At 42.7% G+C, this 16,860-nt stretch overlaps 1 protein-coding gene across 1 annotated transcript in view; it reads right to left on the bottom strand.

Moving 5' to 3' along the window:
• SLC35B4 (solute carrier family 35 member B4) overlaps positions 86 to 16,860 on the bottom strand; it is a 36,085-nt gene continuing 19,310 nt past the window's right edge. Inside the window, exons 5-10 of the mRNA XM_013985613.2 lie at positions 13,730 to 13,811; positions 13,447 to 13,507; positions 11,704 to 11,813; positions 10,331 to 10,406; positions 6,960 to 7,035; positions 86 to 6,152 (exon numbers count right to left, since the gene is read on the bottom strand). Of these exons, the coding sequence (XP_013841067.1) occupies positions 5,906 to 6,152; positions 6,960 to 7,035; positions 10,331 to 10,406; positions 11,704 to 11,813; positions 13,447 to 13,507; positions 13,730 to 13,811 (652 nt within the window). The 3' untranslated portion in view covers positions 86 to 5,905. The remainder of the gene's footprint in view (positions 6,153 to 6,959; positions 7,036 to 10,330; positions 10,407 to 11,703; positions 11,814 to 13,446; positions 13,508 to 13,729; positions 13,812 to 16,860) is intronic.

Here is a 16,860-nt window from a genome sequence, read left to right as displayed (position 1 = left end):
AGATAAAAACCAGGTGTCTGATGAGTTGTTTCAGAAGACAGAAAACTGCTCGTTATAAGAAATCACATCAAAAAGACTCCCTCAATTTGTTTGGCAAAATATTTTATTCACAAAATCATCTCCCTTTCCTCCTTAACTCTCTGCTCAAACAACTCACAAGGCTGGAAGCTGACATTTGATATTTACACAGCTCAAAATCTGAATACTCAGTGATGGCTTTTCGCTGTTCTACATACTCTACTGCTGTCTAGTCCCCTCCTCCTCCGATCTTTGTTCTTAAATCGAGGTACTGAAGGAAGCGGTCAAGAGGCTGGACAAATCAAATCCCCATCACCCCTCCCCAGCCCACACCACATCATCTGTTAACAAATCCCACTTTAAAAATCACCCTCTTCTTCTGCGGAGGATGATGCCATTTTCTGGAATGAACGCAACTCGCACAGAAATGACTTGTGATTGCGAGTGACACACAGAGACATTTTTATTGCACCGGCGAATAACTACTGCTTCTCTTGTGGGTTCACAGGAGTCTACTTTACATCTCAAAAGCTATAAATAATTCAATGTGCCAAGGAATTCTTACAACTTTTTCCTTTAAAAAGTATAGGTTTTATTTCTTCTAAACGTAGACCAAGCTCCCCCCTCCCCCACTTACGTCTGGTACCCCTGCAGCTTGTCTTACTTGACTGAAATTGAGGGAATTTGGTAGGATGCTTACTGACTTAAGTAGGTAAAGCTCAGAGGAGTCTCTCAGTAAGACACTGAGGAGACAAAAAGACAATGAACTCCAGTGCAAACCAACTACGCCAGCTTTGGAGATGTAAGGTCAGCCCAGGCAGCCTACTCCAAAAACTTTTAAGCATCTTTAATGGTACCCTGAGGGCACCTCCTTGCACTGAGCATCAAATGATGCAAGCTGCTAAATATATAATGCCCTGCCCTCCTCCCATCAGGCAAGTAGAGAGCAAAGAGCTGCCTCCTGGCACCCCTGGTGTGTATCCTCCATTCCTCTTCTGCTTAGAGTCTTAGAAATGTTTCATCTCATTTGCCTTCTTGCTAACTAGCTGATGAAGAGTGGGAAGAGGTATCAGGAACAATTAGAAGGTTTCTCAACAACCTGAGGGAATAAGAGATCTTGGCAAGGATTCATTTAATCATGGGACACAAGTCAGACCCTATGCTGGGGCTGGAATTATAGAACCGAGTGAGCCGTGATCCCTGGTCCCTTCCTTGTCTGCAGTGTCCGCTCTGAGGAAGCTGCTACAGAAAGCACATTACAGAGTCTCCCACCCCAGCCTGGTACGTGCTGAACATATTCCGATGCTCATGACTAGTTCTTTTACTGATAAATACTGTGTAGGCTTATTTTCAAATGTCATGCCAATCAGTAATAAATAATGGATTTTATCTACACTGACAGTTCTTCCAATCTGAGAACAAGTGGCCACAGGTTAGTTCCATGCACATTTTTCAGGATAAGGCCATTGAGACCCATGTGCTTTGTTTATGTAATAAGGGCAGAATTACTCATAATTCTACTTACTGCCAGCCCAAGAGAAACAAACTACAACCCACACAAGATCTTGATTTCCGCTCTCCATGATGTGATTCCTCCAATACGCCTCTGTGGAGATGCCCAGGTCTTTGCTACATTGTCTAAGATGCTGGCTGGTCCACCCATGAGCATGTCCACCAGCCCGGGGCTAATTCACTGGTTTACAAGGACTCTGGACCTAATGAATGTTTTCCACCTCCCCTCACCACAGGCATTTGGCACTGCGAGTGAAGTCAGCCAGAGGTAGGGTAAAAAGAGCACATTATGAAAACTACCACTTTCCAAACACAGACAGGAACATAGTAAGGATTCTCAGCCCCACTGTGAACCGTAACTGGACATATATAAACATTTTCACATTAACCCTTCACTTTCATATTCATCTACACACACATCACATACTCTGCCAGATACCCTCATCCTTTTAGACACACACTCCTACGATCACCGCTTGTAACAATGTTTAACAAAAGACATGCTCGATTTATACAGAGAGACCCTGTAAAAATCCACAAAAACACTTAGAGGCCCCAAAGAATAGAGGCATAAACAGACACAAGATTATCAGTGCTGCTCAGCAGAAAACCGTGCAAGTGAACAGAGGCTGCTGAAGAAAGTGGAGGTGGGGATTAGGAAGTGAAACAAACAAACAAAAAAGCAAAAGGGAGGAAAGGTGTTTAGGGAATGACTACTAGATATTTATTGGAATCCTTAAAAAATGTCAGGTGGGAGTTCCCGTAGTGGCGCAGTGGTTAACGAATCTGACTAGGAACCATGAGGTTGCGGGTTCGGTCCCTGGGCTTGCTCAGTGGGTTAACGATCCAGCGTTGCCGTGAGCTGTGGTGTAGGTTGCAGACGCGGCTCGGATCCCGCGTTGCTGTGGCTCTGGCGTAGGCGGAGACTACAGCTCCGATTCAACCCCTAGCCTGGGAACCTCCATATGCCTCCGGAGTGGCCCAAGAAATAGCAAAAAGACAAAAGAAAAAAAAAAAAAATGTCAGGTGACCTTTCCAGAAGAATGGTTTGGTGCAGGTGGCACAGATCAATTCCGCTTTCATTGTGATGCAATGACCGAATTAAAGTACCATGGTCATTGTGGATAACTGGCAGGAAGACGGAAGAAACTACTTGGATTGTGTCTTTAGAACTTGATAGAAACTTATCAAATGCATTAAATGGTGGTTTAAGTTGGGTGAAAAAGATAAAGTTTCAAAAATAAATTACTAATAAAAAATGAAAAAGCATTTATAATGTGATGATAGAACTGTGGTAAAGGATATGTAGACATTAAATAATTCAAGCATCCCTCCTGTTAGCTCATCTACGACACCAGGCAAGCTGTGCAGTGGGCGCTCATGTGCGCGGCACGTGGGTACATGCATGCACGGCAGGTGCACACACACACACACAAACTATACTTTCTGGCTAGTCTAATCTGCTATTTGATCTCTGCTCTAAGGCTAGAGTCTGGATGTCCTAAACACTAATCTCTTTTGTAAACAAACTACCCCTCTTATCTCTGGGGCACAAAATTATATGGTCTCAACACAGAGAGCAGGGAGGCGTTTAACAGACATTTCCAGTTAGGAATGAGTCTGATCCTCTACAAACGGGGTTATTTGCCCTTTTAACAGGGATTGAAATCAAGTTCAACCTGGATTGAAAAATGAGTTCTCCAAGGGGAACAAATTGTTGTAAATAAGTATTAACTAGTGTCTGTTAGTGTATTTCCTCATATCCAATGGCTAGAGAGAAAAAAACGGTTCCCGGGGCATTTCGGGCATTCTGTTCTTACCTGCACACATTTCGCTGTATGAGCCCTCATCTGTCCATACACATCTTGCTGTTTTTAAGACTGAGAGGAACACACCCTCTAAAACCTAATGGACCCAGTTAAATGCCGTCTGTGTACATCAACACTGTTTCAGGTTGATTGAAGACTGTAATATTTCCCATCCACATACAAAGGGTGACACTATGTCATCTACAGCTCTATCCTTTTAAGAGTTGTCCTCTCAAGACTCCAGATATGTACCAATCAAATAGCCCCTCGAGATAGGTTCTTCTATTAGAAGTAAGAAAAGTAGTTTAAGGAGTTCCCATTGTGGCTCAGTGGAAATGAATCTAAGTAACCATGAGGACACAGGTTTAACCCCTGGCCTCGCTCAGTGGGTTATGGATCCGGTGTTGCCATGAGCTGTGGTGTAGGTCGCAGACGTGGCTTGGATCTGGCGTGGCTGTGGCTGTGGCATAGACTGGCAGCTACAGCTCCGACTGAAGCCCTAGACTGGGAACTTCCATATGCCGCAGGTGTGGCCCTAAAATTAACAAAAAAACAAAACAAAAAAGTAGTTTTTGTTGTCCTCGATTTTAAGAGGAAATTTAACACATATGTAGAGCACTTTCAACCTGAAGAACTCTACATGGTTCAAAGAAACTACCTTTTGAGTCCATGAACAGGTTCACACCTAATTCAGCATCTTAAAGTACAGACCGTCACTGGCCCTGGACAGCTGGCAATGCCCAGAGCGAACCCATCTGAAAATCCAGTGACCTGGGCAGAGTAACATTATCCACGTTTTCTGTATCAGAAAGCCGGAGGCAGCTGAAGTGATTTCCCTAAAGCACCCCGGTGGTTCTAGGACAGTTATCTCAGACCCCCTCAGAGAGCCACCTGTTGATTTAAGAACATGATCTGGGGAGTTCCCGTCGTGGCGCAGTGGTTGACGAATCCGACTAGGAACCATGAGGTTGCGGGTTCGGTCCCTGCCCTTGCTCAGTGGGTCTACGATAGGAAAAAAAAAAAAAAAAAAAAAAAAACATGATCTGTACCCAGCGCAAAAGGAGAGGCCTCTGCCTGTGCAAAAAGACATGGGCTGCTAAGTCTGACGGCCTCCAGGGCAAGTACCTGGGTGAGGCAGTGCAGGTCCACGCTGAGTGAAGGATGAGGAAACAGAAACACCGACTTCATGCTCTTCTCTCCTCCCGAGTGAGCACAAGCTATGGGAGAACACACACATCTACACACACACACCTAACACTGTTTGTCTTTCCTAAAGTTATCCCATGGGGGGAAAACCAGACCTTTGAAACGATTAGCAAAAGGGGGGCACGTTTCTACAGAGAATAGAACACATGGCTCCTCCAATACCCGTCAAGAACATTAGGAGGCCTTGGAGTTCCCGTTGTGGCTCAGTGGTTCATGAATCTGACTAGGAACCATGAGGTTGCAGGTTTGATCCCTGGCCTTGCTCAGTGCGTTAAGGATCCCGCGTTGCCGTGAGCTGTGGTGTAGGTCACAGACACGGCTCGGATCCCGCATTGCTGTGGCTCAGGCGTACGCTTGGCAGCTACAGCTCAGATTAGATCCTTAGCCTGGGAACCTCCGTATGCCACGGGTGCAGCCCTAGAAAAGGCAAAAAGACAAAAAACACACACACTCACAAAAAAACATTAGGAGGCCCTATAAATCAAAGGTAAACTTCATTTCAGTTGTGATTTGGCCTGACACACCACACCCACTGGATATACTGGTTAGGCTCTCTGGGTTCCCCCAGGCCAGCTTCTCCTGGGCCATCCTGGCATCCCCATCGCAGCTCTAGGCAAATGACTGAGAGCACTGAGAGAAGACCGAGAAAATGTCTCTATCCATTCATACACAACCTTTCTTTCTTATTGACGTTGTGCCACAAAGAGATGCTTCCGGGTTGTTCTACGCACAGACAGCAAAAGTTGTGAAAGCACAGGACTTGTACATAGAAAAAGCAAAAAAGGCAAAATGTGGGGAAAGATCCCAGCAGTCCTGCTCCAGCATCAGCAAGGCTCACAGGTACCCTGCCTCTTTCCCGACATCCAGAGAGGACCCGGCCCTGGGATCACCGGCGTCTCAGTTCACCCGGCCACTCAGCTGCTCCTGACGCTGGTGCCTGGAGCACCTGACTGACGAGTGCTGCTGAGGGTGACAGACCGAGGGTGACAGAACAAGGGGATGAGGCCCCCAGGAGGAAAATGACTGCTATGGCAGAGAATCATCAGAACGGCAGCAAAAGGGACAATCTTGTCCAAGACCATAGATGTAAAACCAGTCGCTCTGGGGCGTCAGACTTCATAAATACAGTGCTGAATATTCTGGTAAACAAAACGGAAATAACAAACAGAACTGCTGTTTTTCCCGTGGAGGGGTGGAGAGGCTCCTCGCAGAGGCCGCACGTGCTGGTCTGCGCAGCGGCCGGGCAGCCGCCGCGTCCCTCCCTCCGAGGACGCGGCTCCGCGGGCGGCGACTCCGCGCTCGGCAAGGGGACCGGCGGCCGGCCCGGCCCGCGCCGCCTCGGTCTCTCCTCCGGGCGGGCCTCAGTTCCTCTTGTCCTCCTTCGGAGGCTGGCCTTTGGGGGGGCCCAGGTTGCTCCACACCTCTGTGTACATGAGGGTCCCAAGGAAGACGAAGACGGTGCCCAGCCAGTGCCAGAGCGTGAAGGGGTTCCGGAAGTACAGGATGGAAAAGATGAGGCTCACGAACTTGCGCAGCGTCACCACCAGGGTGACGGTGAGGGAGGTGCACTCGGTGGTGAGCGTGAAGACCCCGCGGATGCACACGTACCTGGAGCGGCCGGGTTAAGGGGTTTTCCTTCGGCCACCCGGAGATCAGCGGGAGAACCTCCTGGCAAGGTTCTTGGTTTCAGTGTTCACGGTCCGGGAACCAGAACACATGCGGTCCTACAGCTGCTCTGAAGCTCTTCTTTGGGAGAAGGGCCTGAGAATCCCTGTCCCGCGGCTCCACTGAGGGACCCTACCATGTGACACCGGCTGAAAACCTCCTATTCTTCTTGTTCTGTTTACGGTGACGGTCACCTCCCTAGTGAGGCCGGAGGGCACTCCTCTCAGTAAAGGCGATCACGCCTCCCTTGACTTGACCTGGTCCCCAGCCCTTCTACCGCTTCCTCCAAAAAGGATGCGCAAACCCATGAGGTGCCTTCAGAGGAACGAGGTCAATCTCAACCTGCTCCACTGTTTCAAAGACTCAAGGATTTTTAGAATGGCCCTAGAGTGAATCAAAAGAATCACTGTAAAAAATGAGGTTTTAATGAGGTGAAGTTGCCTGAATTTTGTGGCAACGTGTAAATATCCTAGGACAGTGGACAACGAACACCAGGGAGCAATCAGCAGTGGCGCCATGCTAATTCTTAATTACCCATTCATTTCTACACCTCCACCCCGAGCTTCCCCTGCTTGGCGCCCTCTGACTTACTGACCCTGGGCCCCACGAAGGAGCTCAGTGGATGGGCCTGTCTCCTGCTTACTGCAGAAAAGATCAGGGCGGGACCAAAACTCGTGTCCCTGCACCTTAGAAGAAAAAAATAAATGTTCCTGTGCCAAAATAACACTGGCGGAGGAGTGCAAAGGATACTGGGTGATGACATTCATGAGGAGGTAGAACCACATGATGGGCACCGTCACACCGACGACTGGAACCTGGTATAATTCTGTGAAGATAAGAGCGGAGACAGTCCTGTCACTTCGGGTGCTTAGGTTTTCATCTTCTTCAACAAAGTAATACAGGTGAACGCAACAGAGACAGCAACGCTGTTTCTCTTGCAAACAGATTTACCTGCCTTGATTCTAAGCTATTCTCGGCCTCGAGGGTCATCACATTGGTTTCTTCATACAAATTATAACTTAAGTCTAAAATAAACTCTTTGCCATTTGCCTGAAGGGGACCCCGTTTTACAAAGAAAGACTGTGAAACACAGAGATGTTCAAATTAATATGGTCTTGGAGTTCACATCATGGCGTAATGGAAACGAATCCGACGAGGAACCATGAGGTTGCGAGTTCAATCCCTGGCTCGCTCAATGGGTCAAAGATCCGGTGATGCCATGAGCTGCAGTGCAGGTCGCAGACACAGCTCGGCTCCAGCTGTGGTGTAGGCCGGTAGCTGTTGCTCTGATTAGATCCCCTAGCCTGGGAACCTCCATATGCCACAGGTGCGGCCCTAAAAAGGCAACAACAAAAAATGATGTTTTTGGTGGTCTTAATCGACAGCTAACACAAGATGAGAGAGACAACCCAGAACTAAATGCTATTTGGAAATAGGTTCAATCCTGCTAGGAAGCCAAGAATTCTAAATTATACAAGGCTATACCATTCTACATCTATTAAATTAGCACTTAAACATTTATAAATAATACCTTCATCTGGCAAGGTGGTAATGGAACTGGCAGCCATTCAGTGGGTATAAATTGGTGCTGTTTTTTAAAAAATCAATTTCTCAGTATGTATTAAGGGGCCATAAAAGTATTGATACTCGCTCTTAGGAATTTATCCTAGTTAATTCACAAGAAGAAAAAAGGTCTATACACAATGCAGTCGTGTTTGTAATAAGGAAAAACTGAATCAATCTAAATGATCGATGATAGAACAAGGACTATGTATAACTAGATGAAGTGTTATATGTTTGATTAAAAAATCATAAAGAGGGGTCCCCGTCATGGCTCAGTGGTTAAGGAACCCGACTGGCATCCATGAGGACGTGGGTTCAATCCCCGGCCTTGCTCAGTGGGTCAAAGATCCGGTGTTGCCATGAGCGATGGTGTAAGGTCGCAGACGAAGCTCAGATACCACATTGCTGTGGCTGTGGCAGAGGCTGGCAGCCACAGCTCCGATTGGACCCCTAGCCTGGGAACCTCCATATGCTGCAGGTGCAGCCCTGAAAAAGAAAAAAAATAAATTAAATTAAATTAAATTAAAATTAAAATACACAGAACAGCCTGTCCATTAGAAAGCTTCTCAAGAAAAACAAACAACACCCATAAACATTATATATACTCACATAAAAACTCAAAGAAAGTGAAAAGGAAATATAAAATTATACAAGGATTACAACTATGTGAAAACAGATATAAATAGTGTCAGGAAGGAAACTGGTCAAATGCTATTAGCTCGTGTGGAGGGTCATGGAACTTTAAACCTTCTTCCTTTAAATACACTCTACATTAGTTTTATATAATGAGGCTTGCACGGTAAATTTTGGGGAAGAAATAAAATATCTGAGATAAAAAAGAACAAGGGCATAGTAATCCTTGAAGGGTTAGATTTTTTTCATTCTGTTAAACTGTTTGGGGGGGGTTGATTATACAGCATAACTGAAGGAAGTCTAACAAAGTGATGTTGAGATCTGGTTAGTAAATGAATATTAATTTTCTTCAGCAAAAAAGGTCATATATATAAATAAAAGATAATTTGTTCTAATTATATATCTGGATTAGTGGTATTCTATTGTCTTGGAAACACGCAGCAAGTACTGACTTGAAAAGAAAGTTAACGAATGTTATTGTGATTCAGTAACTTCCGAGATCCACTGTATTTCCCACTCTGCTGGGGAAAGACAATCAACAGGGCTTAAAGTACTCAGACGGACGTTTAGTTCTCTTAGAAAATTAAAGGCTAACAGGTCCGCCTGAGGCACAATCCAGGACAAGCAACACCAACAAAAACACACAGACTTAACAGGGACAATTCTAAAGAAGTTGAAGGCAGATTCTAAAAAATAATTTATATAAATACCCTTCCCTGTGATTTTCAGAAGGCGAATTTTGGTAACTAAATGATCAATCCCAAGGAACTTGATAATGCGTTTATTTCAAAGCCCTTTGCTCTATGGGGACTCTAGCAGACCTGAAAAACCACTGTGTCACAAATCAGCTATACGTCAATTATATCTCAATTAAAACACGTCAGAAATGACTGAGTAATTCAGAGCCTTAAAAACTTTCTTACACATGACCTTCCCCACACACTTTTTGGCAGGCAAAATGGAAGGGGCAACTTTGCAAACTCAGAGAACAGTCACAACTTCGTAACTCATGACCAGATAGCAAACAAATGTTTACTGAGAAACTACTGTCATTCTACAAAATACACTTACCATTTTAGGTCTAAGCAACATAAAGCCTTAATTTAAAAAAATGTTTATTTGTTCCTTGTGTATTTATTTGTATGTATGACACGCTATGTCTTTTAGTACACCATCGGACTGTATCAATAATTCTTTTTTTATTTCAATTTAACTAGCAATTAATAGATAATTTGTTAAATAGCCACTTTAAAAAGTAATAGCTGGGGGGTGGGGGGATGTGCTTGGGCTGTGGGGTGGAAATCCTGTGAAATCAGATTGTTATGATCATTATACAACTACAGATGTGATAAATTCATTTGAGTAATAAAAAAATTTAAAAAAAGTAATAGCTAACTTATACCACAGACATTTAAACTCATTTTGCTTATTCCTGCTATCTACTCTGTAACTAGGAAAAAGACCTGTATCATTTTTGCTCCTCCTTGCATGGGGGTAGCTCAGCCTGGATCTGGGAGCAGATCTGCCTTTCCCAGCCGAGAAGGATGAACAGGAGTTGAGAGAGCCTGCACTATTGCCAAAATTCTCATGGCTCCAGTCTCTGCAGAGTTATTACTGTTTATCTGCATTTTCAGGATTATCAAACATTCCACATTCAAATGTACACACACATATTCCAAAGCAAAATCAAAAATTTGAAGACACCATCTGTCTTCATTTGCGAATAACTGAGAAGTGCCTGTAAAAGCTTTTGCGGCAGCAATTACCAATCAATGGTACTATATTTCTGGAAGGTGGAATGGGGATGGTTTCAGGGGATGATTTGGATACGATCATGAAAAAAGAAGTGGTCAAGCCAAGAGTAAAACTGAGACACACTGCTTCCAAAACTGTCAAGTAATTCCACTGGATAATCCCAAACTCACCAGATTTATTGAATAGAACTGCATGGTCATAAATATCAGAAGCCAAGAAGATGAAACCAGGAAGTGGAAGGGCATGCTAGGGAAGAAACATTTCATGTAAATTTAAAGGCAAAAGCATTACAGAATAATTAGAGTACCTTTACAATGACTGAAAGTTTTACAAGCTATTTAACAAGCAGTATCAAGAAAACCACGTCAGACTTATTAAGTTAAATGCATCCAGGCCTTCTGACCCCTTGACATTGTACAGCATCCTCTCAACCCCCAAATTAGGGTTCTGGCCCTATGGAATCTGATGGTCACTACATACAAAACAAACAAACAAAATAGAGCCAGGATCCTTTCCTCAATAAAAAGGGAATGGAAATTGAAATACATTCTGCCCAAAGGATTTGCTACATTTTACCATTTTGGAGACTGCTTAAGCAAATATAAGGGATTTAAAAGCTAGATGAAATGTGAAAGCAGATTTTAGAGTTGAGGAAACTAGTGGGAAAAAGAGATAGGAGGACAATAATAAAGAGAGATTGACAAGGAAGGGGAAACAATAAGTAAGCAAAGATGAAGGCGTCTGACAACCACCCCCCACCACCACCACCAAGAGAAGAAGGAATCCCTACAGTAAACATTAACCAAGCAGTTAATCAGGTGCCAAGTACTGTGCTACGAGAGCCCAACAGAATACTTTTATTCTTTAAATTCCCCGGCCATACACTCTAGCTCCAATTAAATGTCTCAAATTGCTTGTAAGCAACTTCCACACAAAAAGGGAAGGGATCCCTGCGGTTACTGAAGGTGGAGGCAGCTCTATCCATGTGACACAGAGGGGAGGGACTTGGGCCTGAGCTCCAGAGGAAAGAGGGAGGAGAAAGAGGAAAGTTACAGGAGGTGGCTCAGATCAGCAGTTTCAAACAAGAAGCCTAAGTGTATATAATTAGCTAATTAAACTCCATCAAGGGAACAAAGCCCCTCTGAGGGACTTCTCCTCAGGCCCCTCTCTCTCCAACTCTCCCAAATGCTTCCCTGCACATATTCTCCTTGGCATGTGGTTTCTGGAAGTTCTATTCCCCTTCCAGGTTCCCATATTGCTTTTAACCTGCTTTCCTCCGAAGAGCACTGGGTTTCTTGGCCCTTGGGGCTCTCTCCTAGTTGGCAGACACGTTCTGTTCACACTGACTGATGATGCTCACCCCGTGTAGTAGAGAAGGGGGGCAGCCTATTAAAAGTGCCAAAGTCCGTGGGTCCCATTTTACTGGCTAATAAATTGATCCTGTGACTACATCAGAAGGACGGCCTATCATATCTGGAATAACGTATGACGATAACACCAATTCAGTCATTTTCATCTTCCCTGGGTTCAAGAAATGACTTACGTTATAAAACAAAGCCTCCTTGGAGTGCTTCCCGAACTGTCTGTAGAGAGTCTCTTGGAAAATACCCATCCTTGCTGACATCAGAAGAGCAAAAGTCAGTGCCCCAATACCTGAAAAGCAAACACTGGGTTACGAGATGCCTGCATTTGCTAAGTTCCAGATCTTTTCTTAAAGAACATTAAGCTCTACGAATATTACAAACTAAATGTGGAGCACATACAAAATTTACAAAGATATAAAAAGCAACCACAATATTACCATCCAGTCCTAAATAGTCTGCTATATCTCTCTACATAAACCTATGTATATATTTTATGCTAAGACAGGGTCGTAATGAATATATAATTGAGTATCTTGCTTTCTTCATGATCTTTTTCCTGGATTTCCCTTTAATTCATTAATTTAAAATTTTTTCAAAAGTATGATTTAATGGCTGCATATTATTCTGTCATACGGATAGGCCATATTTAAATGTCTCACAACATGAGAATGGCTAGATTATTTCCAATTATGTCAAAATTAATTAACTAAAATCAACATACATCCCAGTACATAAATCTTTAAACAAAATATTGATTACTTCCTTAGGATAAACTCTCATAAGAGGAATTATTGAGTCAAAGGTTGTAGAAATTTTACTTTATTTTTATTTTGGGGGGATTTTTTAAATTACTCAATGAATTTTATTACATTTATAGTTGTACAACAATCATCACAACCAAATTTTATAGCATTTCCATCCCCAAAATCTCAATACATAATTTTTTTCCCAAAAAGGCTGTGTCAATTTACCCTAAATGGTTTATATGAAAAAGTCACCTTACTGTACCCTCAGCAGCAATGAGAATAATCGTTTCCTATCTTGCCAATATAACAGATCAAAAACAAGAAGGTGCTGCATTTTTATTTCAATTTGCATTTCTTTGATTACTAGACTAGTGAGACTGAACGTTAAGATTATTGGACATTTTTCCCCCCATGAATTGTGTGTTCATATCTTTTGCAAGTTTTTCTTATCGGATGAAGTATCTTTTAACAGCTCCTAAAGATCTTGCTATGTTAAGAACAGCAACCTAAAGGGACCAGGTTTCCAAGTCAAAAAGCAAGGAGAACACAGTTCTGTCCCCGCTACACCCTTCCATGCGGTCAGTCTCAATCTGTTACTGCTGTTACTGAATGAACCCTTCATCACAGCAAGGGCAGAGCTCCACAGGACGTGTTTCCATTAATTCCACACAGAGACACTTGTGTTGTACAAAATTCCCTAGGAGATTCTGGGGATCAGTCAGGTGTGGAGACACTGCCCTGCGGAGCAACGAACTTACGCAGAAAATAAATCTAAGCTTTAGAAGAGCGGGTCTCTGGGAAATTTAGTCAACTGCTGTAATGTGCCCTGCTTTTGTAGAAGCTTCTGCTCAGCAGACAGATCATAAAGAAAAGGAGGACACTCTGAGTACTGCTCCCGGAGCGTGTGATGCGCGACCAGACACAGACGCCTCTTTTCCTACGAGGGGCAACCAAGAGAACCATCCCTGGAGCAGAAGACAGTATCACCAACATGGACGTTTCCTCTTTGTCATTTCGTGAGCAACGAGGTTCCGATATAAAATCCCAGGTGCCTCTCGCTTCCATGGCATAATTTGTTTAGCCAATGCTTCTTGCCAAGAAACCTATCCCTTAGGAGGAAACTCTGAAAACAGAACTGCAGAGGCAATTAGCGTTATTTGTAATTACTGTACTTGCCTAGCAACCACCATGCAAATGCCTGGAATCCATCATTCTCACTCGAGCTGGACTGCGAAGTCTAGGAAATCAGAAAAATAATAATAGTAAGAGGTACAGAGAGACCAGAACTACATGTAAGGGCCCTCAGTCCAAGGGCAATATACACGTTACCTACTTCCCTGCACTCTCTCTGAGATGTAAATCCTCATATTACGTGAGCACTGACATTTGCTGTATTAGTAAAGGACCTGGGTCCCCATGACAGGCAGGGAAGAGAAATGATCTGTGAACAGATTCTTACCACCTGCTTTGCTGACATGAACGTGCAAATAAATATCCCCACAGACACCAGGGCAATGGAGGTGTATTTGAATATACTGTATCTGCAAAAAATAAGAACAAGAACTTAGGAAAGCAGGGATACAAATTTCCACATGTGTGTACAGTCCAAAGTTTCATGAGAGTACAAATCACTAGGACAAGATCCATCGATCCATCAAGGGGATCCCTTCCCGGCAAGGTCCGTGGAAGTCTGTGTGAAAGAATCAGGTCACGGACTGGTTTCTAAACAATACCCTTTCTTGGAACTGTGTAAAATTGTTTCAGGAGTTCCTACTGTAGCGCAGCGGTAATGAACCTGACTAGTATCCCTGGGGATGTGGGTTTGATCCCTGGCCTCACACAGTGGGTTAAGAATCCCACATTGCTGTGGCTGTGGTGTAGACTGGCAGCTGCAGCTCCAATTCGACCCCTAGCCTAGGAACTTCCATATGCCACAGGTGTGGCCCTAAAAAGTAAAAAAAAAAAAAGGTTGTTTCAAATAATTTGTGAACCAATCGATTGTTTCATTAGAAAACAAAACCAGAAAATGACACAGAACAGACTGACATTCCATCCTGCTCTAGAGTCCAAATGAAAGCCTGAGATCTTAACGGGCACCCACTGCTTCTCCTGGCTTCTGCGGCCCAAACCTGAGTGGGAAAAGACACAGCACACAAGGGAAGAACGGAAGGAGTGGCAGGCAGGGACAAGCGGCAGGATTCTATACTCAGAAAATGGTTCAACAGTCTATTTTCAGGGAAGGAAAGGATGTTGTTTGAACGCCTCTGCATGACTTAAATATTGGCTTTAAATGCTGCCATAGTTGGATAAGGGAAGAAATACTGGACTAACAGGACCCTGAGCAGGAATAACAGTGGCATTTCACATGAACTAAAATACTACCAATTAACATCCCTCTCAGGCCCTTGGTGTGATAGAGCAAAAGGCCTCTGGCAAGAACGAAATTAAAACCTTCTATCTAAAGTTTTCTTCTCAAATACTTTATACAGTTCTGGTCACAGCACCTCGTAAAAAGGCCAACAGAACCAGCTAAGAGCCAGAGCAAGGGGCCGAGGGCAACATGCTACGGAAGAGGGACGGGGCGAGGATCCAGTACTGGCTGAGGCAGATATAAAAATAAGGGAACGCTTCCGTCTGGAAAGATCAGATGGAGAGGTTTACAATTCAGGCTGAAAAAATAATGAAGGGCCTGGCTAAGGTGAATATAGATTTGGTCTTCAAATCTTGGAATGAGGATAAGCTTGAAGGGGCTCCAGTCAATATAAACAAAATGAGAATAAATTATGAACTCGTGACATTAGTTAGCATAGGGAAATGCCTGCTTTCTGGGTGACAGACACAGAAGAGAGTCCAACAGAGCTGGAGAGAGATATTCAAGATTAACATACTCAACACAAGTGCTTAAGGAGGAAAACCGAGATGTTTGAAAAAGGACCCGGACATCAGGGGTACTATCAGGAAAATACCTTTTTTTTTTTTAAAGAGTTCTAGACAATTATTTTTATAACAGTAATTCAAGTACAGAAGTTAAAAAGTCAAAGAGCACCTCAAAATTTTTAACGAAATCGGCAGGCTTCTGTCCCCTCCCAACCCCAGACCTTATTACCTTCTGGTATTTCTTCTGGTATTTACCTCTATCTATTTAAATAGTATGGTTATCCTATTATTTCTTGATTTATCAAGTTTAGAATATAATATGTGTATATATATCATACATGTGTGTGTATATATATATATATATATTCTTTTTAGTGTGAAAGAGTGTAATTTATTTCCTTTTTCCACCATCTACATAGACTCGTCAAATACAGTTATTTGATAATATGTCAGTACATATTTTTTAAATCTTACGATCACATAAATATTATTCACAGTGTAGCACACTACAGAATTACATTTCTTTTCTTGATCAAATGTTTTCCCTATAGTTAGTCATTGCTTCATATTTTCCTTAATGAACACAGTCTGGAGCTTTCAAAACCTCTCGGTATGACCAAAGTTATTATCATGTTTTATTATTTTCTGTTGTTGTTTGGAACAATTTATTGAGCTATAATTTAAATACGATAAACTGCAATGTAATAAGTTTTGACATTTATATAGTCACCACAATCAAAAAAATGAACATCTTCAATCTGTTCTTTTATAAACCCTTCTTCCCACCATTACTTACATTTATGCTTCTTCCCAAAACACTGATCCTCTCTCTGTCACTACAGATTAGACGGCCTTAAAAAAAATTGTATAAATGGAATGATATATACACTTGTTTTATGTGGCTTATTTTACTCGGCAAAATTATTTTAATAGTTACACATGTTGTAACATGTCAATAATTTACTCCTTTTTATCGATGAATTTAATTCCATAGAATGGACATATACAATTTGTTTATCCAATCATTTGTTGGTGGGCACTGGATCACTTCCAGTTTGGGCTATTACAAACAAAGGAGCTATGAACATTCACATATAAATCTTTGTATGGATAGATACTATCATTTATCTAAGGTAAATATCTAGCAGCAGAATGGCTGGATCCTGTGGGACATTTATGATTAATTTTTAGGTTAACCACAAAACGATTTCCTCAAGTGGTTGTACCATTTTACCTTTCTGCTAACAGCTGTATGAAAATTCTAGTTCTTCATATCCTCACGAAAACTTTCTATGTTTTGGTCAGTTTTCTTTTAATTTACTTTTTCTGATAGGTCTGTAATGGCACTTGGTCGTGATTTTCATTTGAATTTTGCAAACGACTAATGAGAGTCAGCATTTTTTTCATGTGTTTATTTGGCATCCATATGTTTAACTGATGAAGTGTTCACTGACCATTTTGCCCATTTTTATTGGGTTATACGGTTTTAAAATGATTTTTATTTTTGTCCATCATAGTTGGTTTACAGAGTTCTGTCAATTTCTACTGTACAGCAAAGTGACCCAGTCGCACACGCATACACATACATTCTTTTACTCACATTATCCTCTATCGTGTTCCCTCCTAAGGGACTGGATATGGTTCCCCATGCTAGACAGCGTTCACTCCAAATGCGTTCTTTTTATAATAAGCTCTTTTGTATCCCAATTATGA

Source organism: Sus scrofa, chromosome 18, assembly GCF_000003025.6.
Source record: "Sus scrofa isolate TJ Tabasco breed Duroc chromosome 18, Sscrofa11.1, whole genome shotgun sequence".
In the NCBI taxonomy this organism is placed as follows: domain Eukaryota; kingdom Metazoa; phylum Chordata; class Mammalia; order Artiodactyla; family Suidae; genus Sus; species Sus scrofa.
The sequence above is the reverse complement of the archived record's forward strand: the minus strand, read 5'-3'. Positions and strand labels throughout refer to the sequence as shown.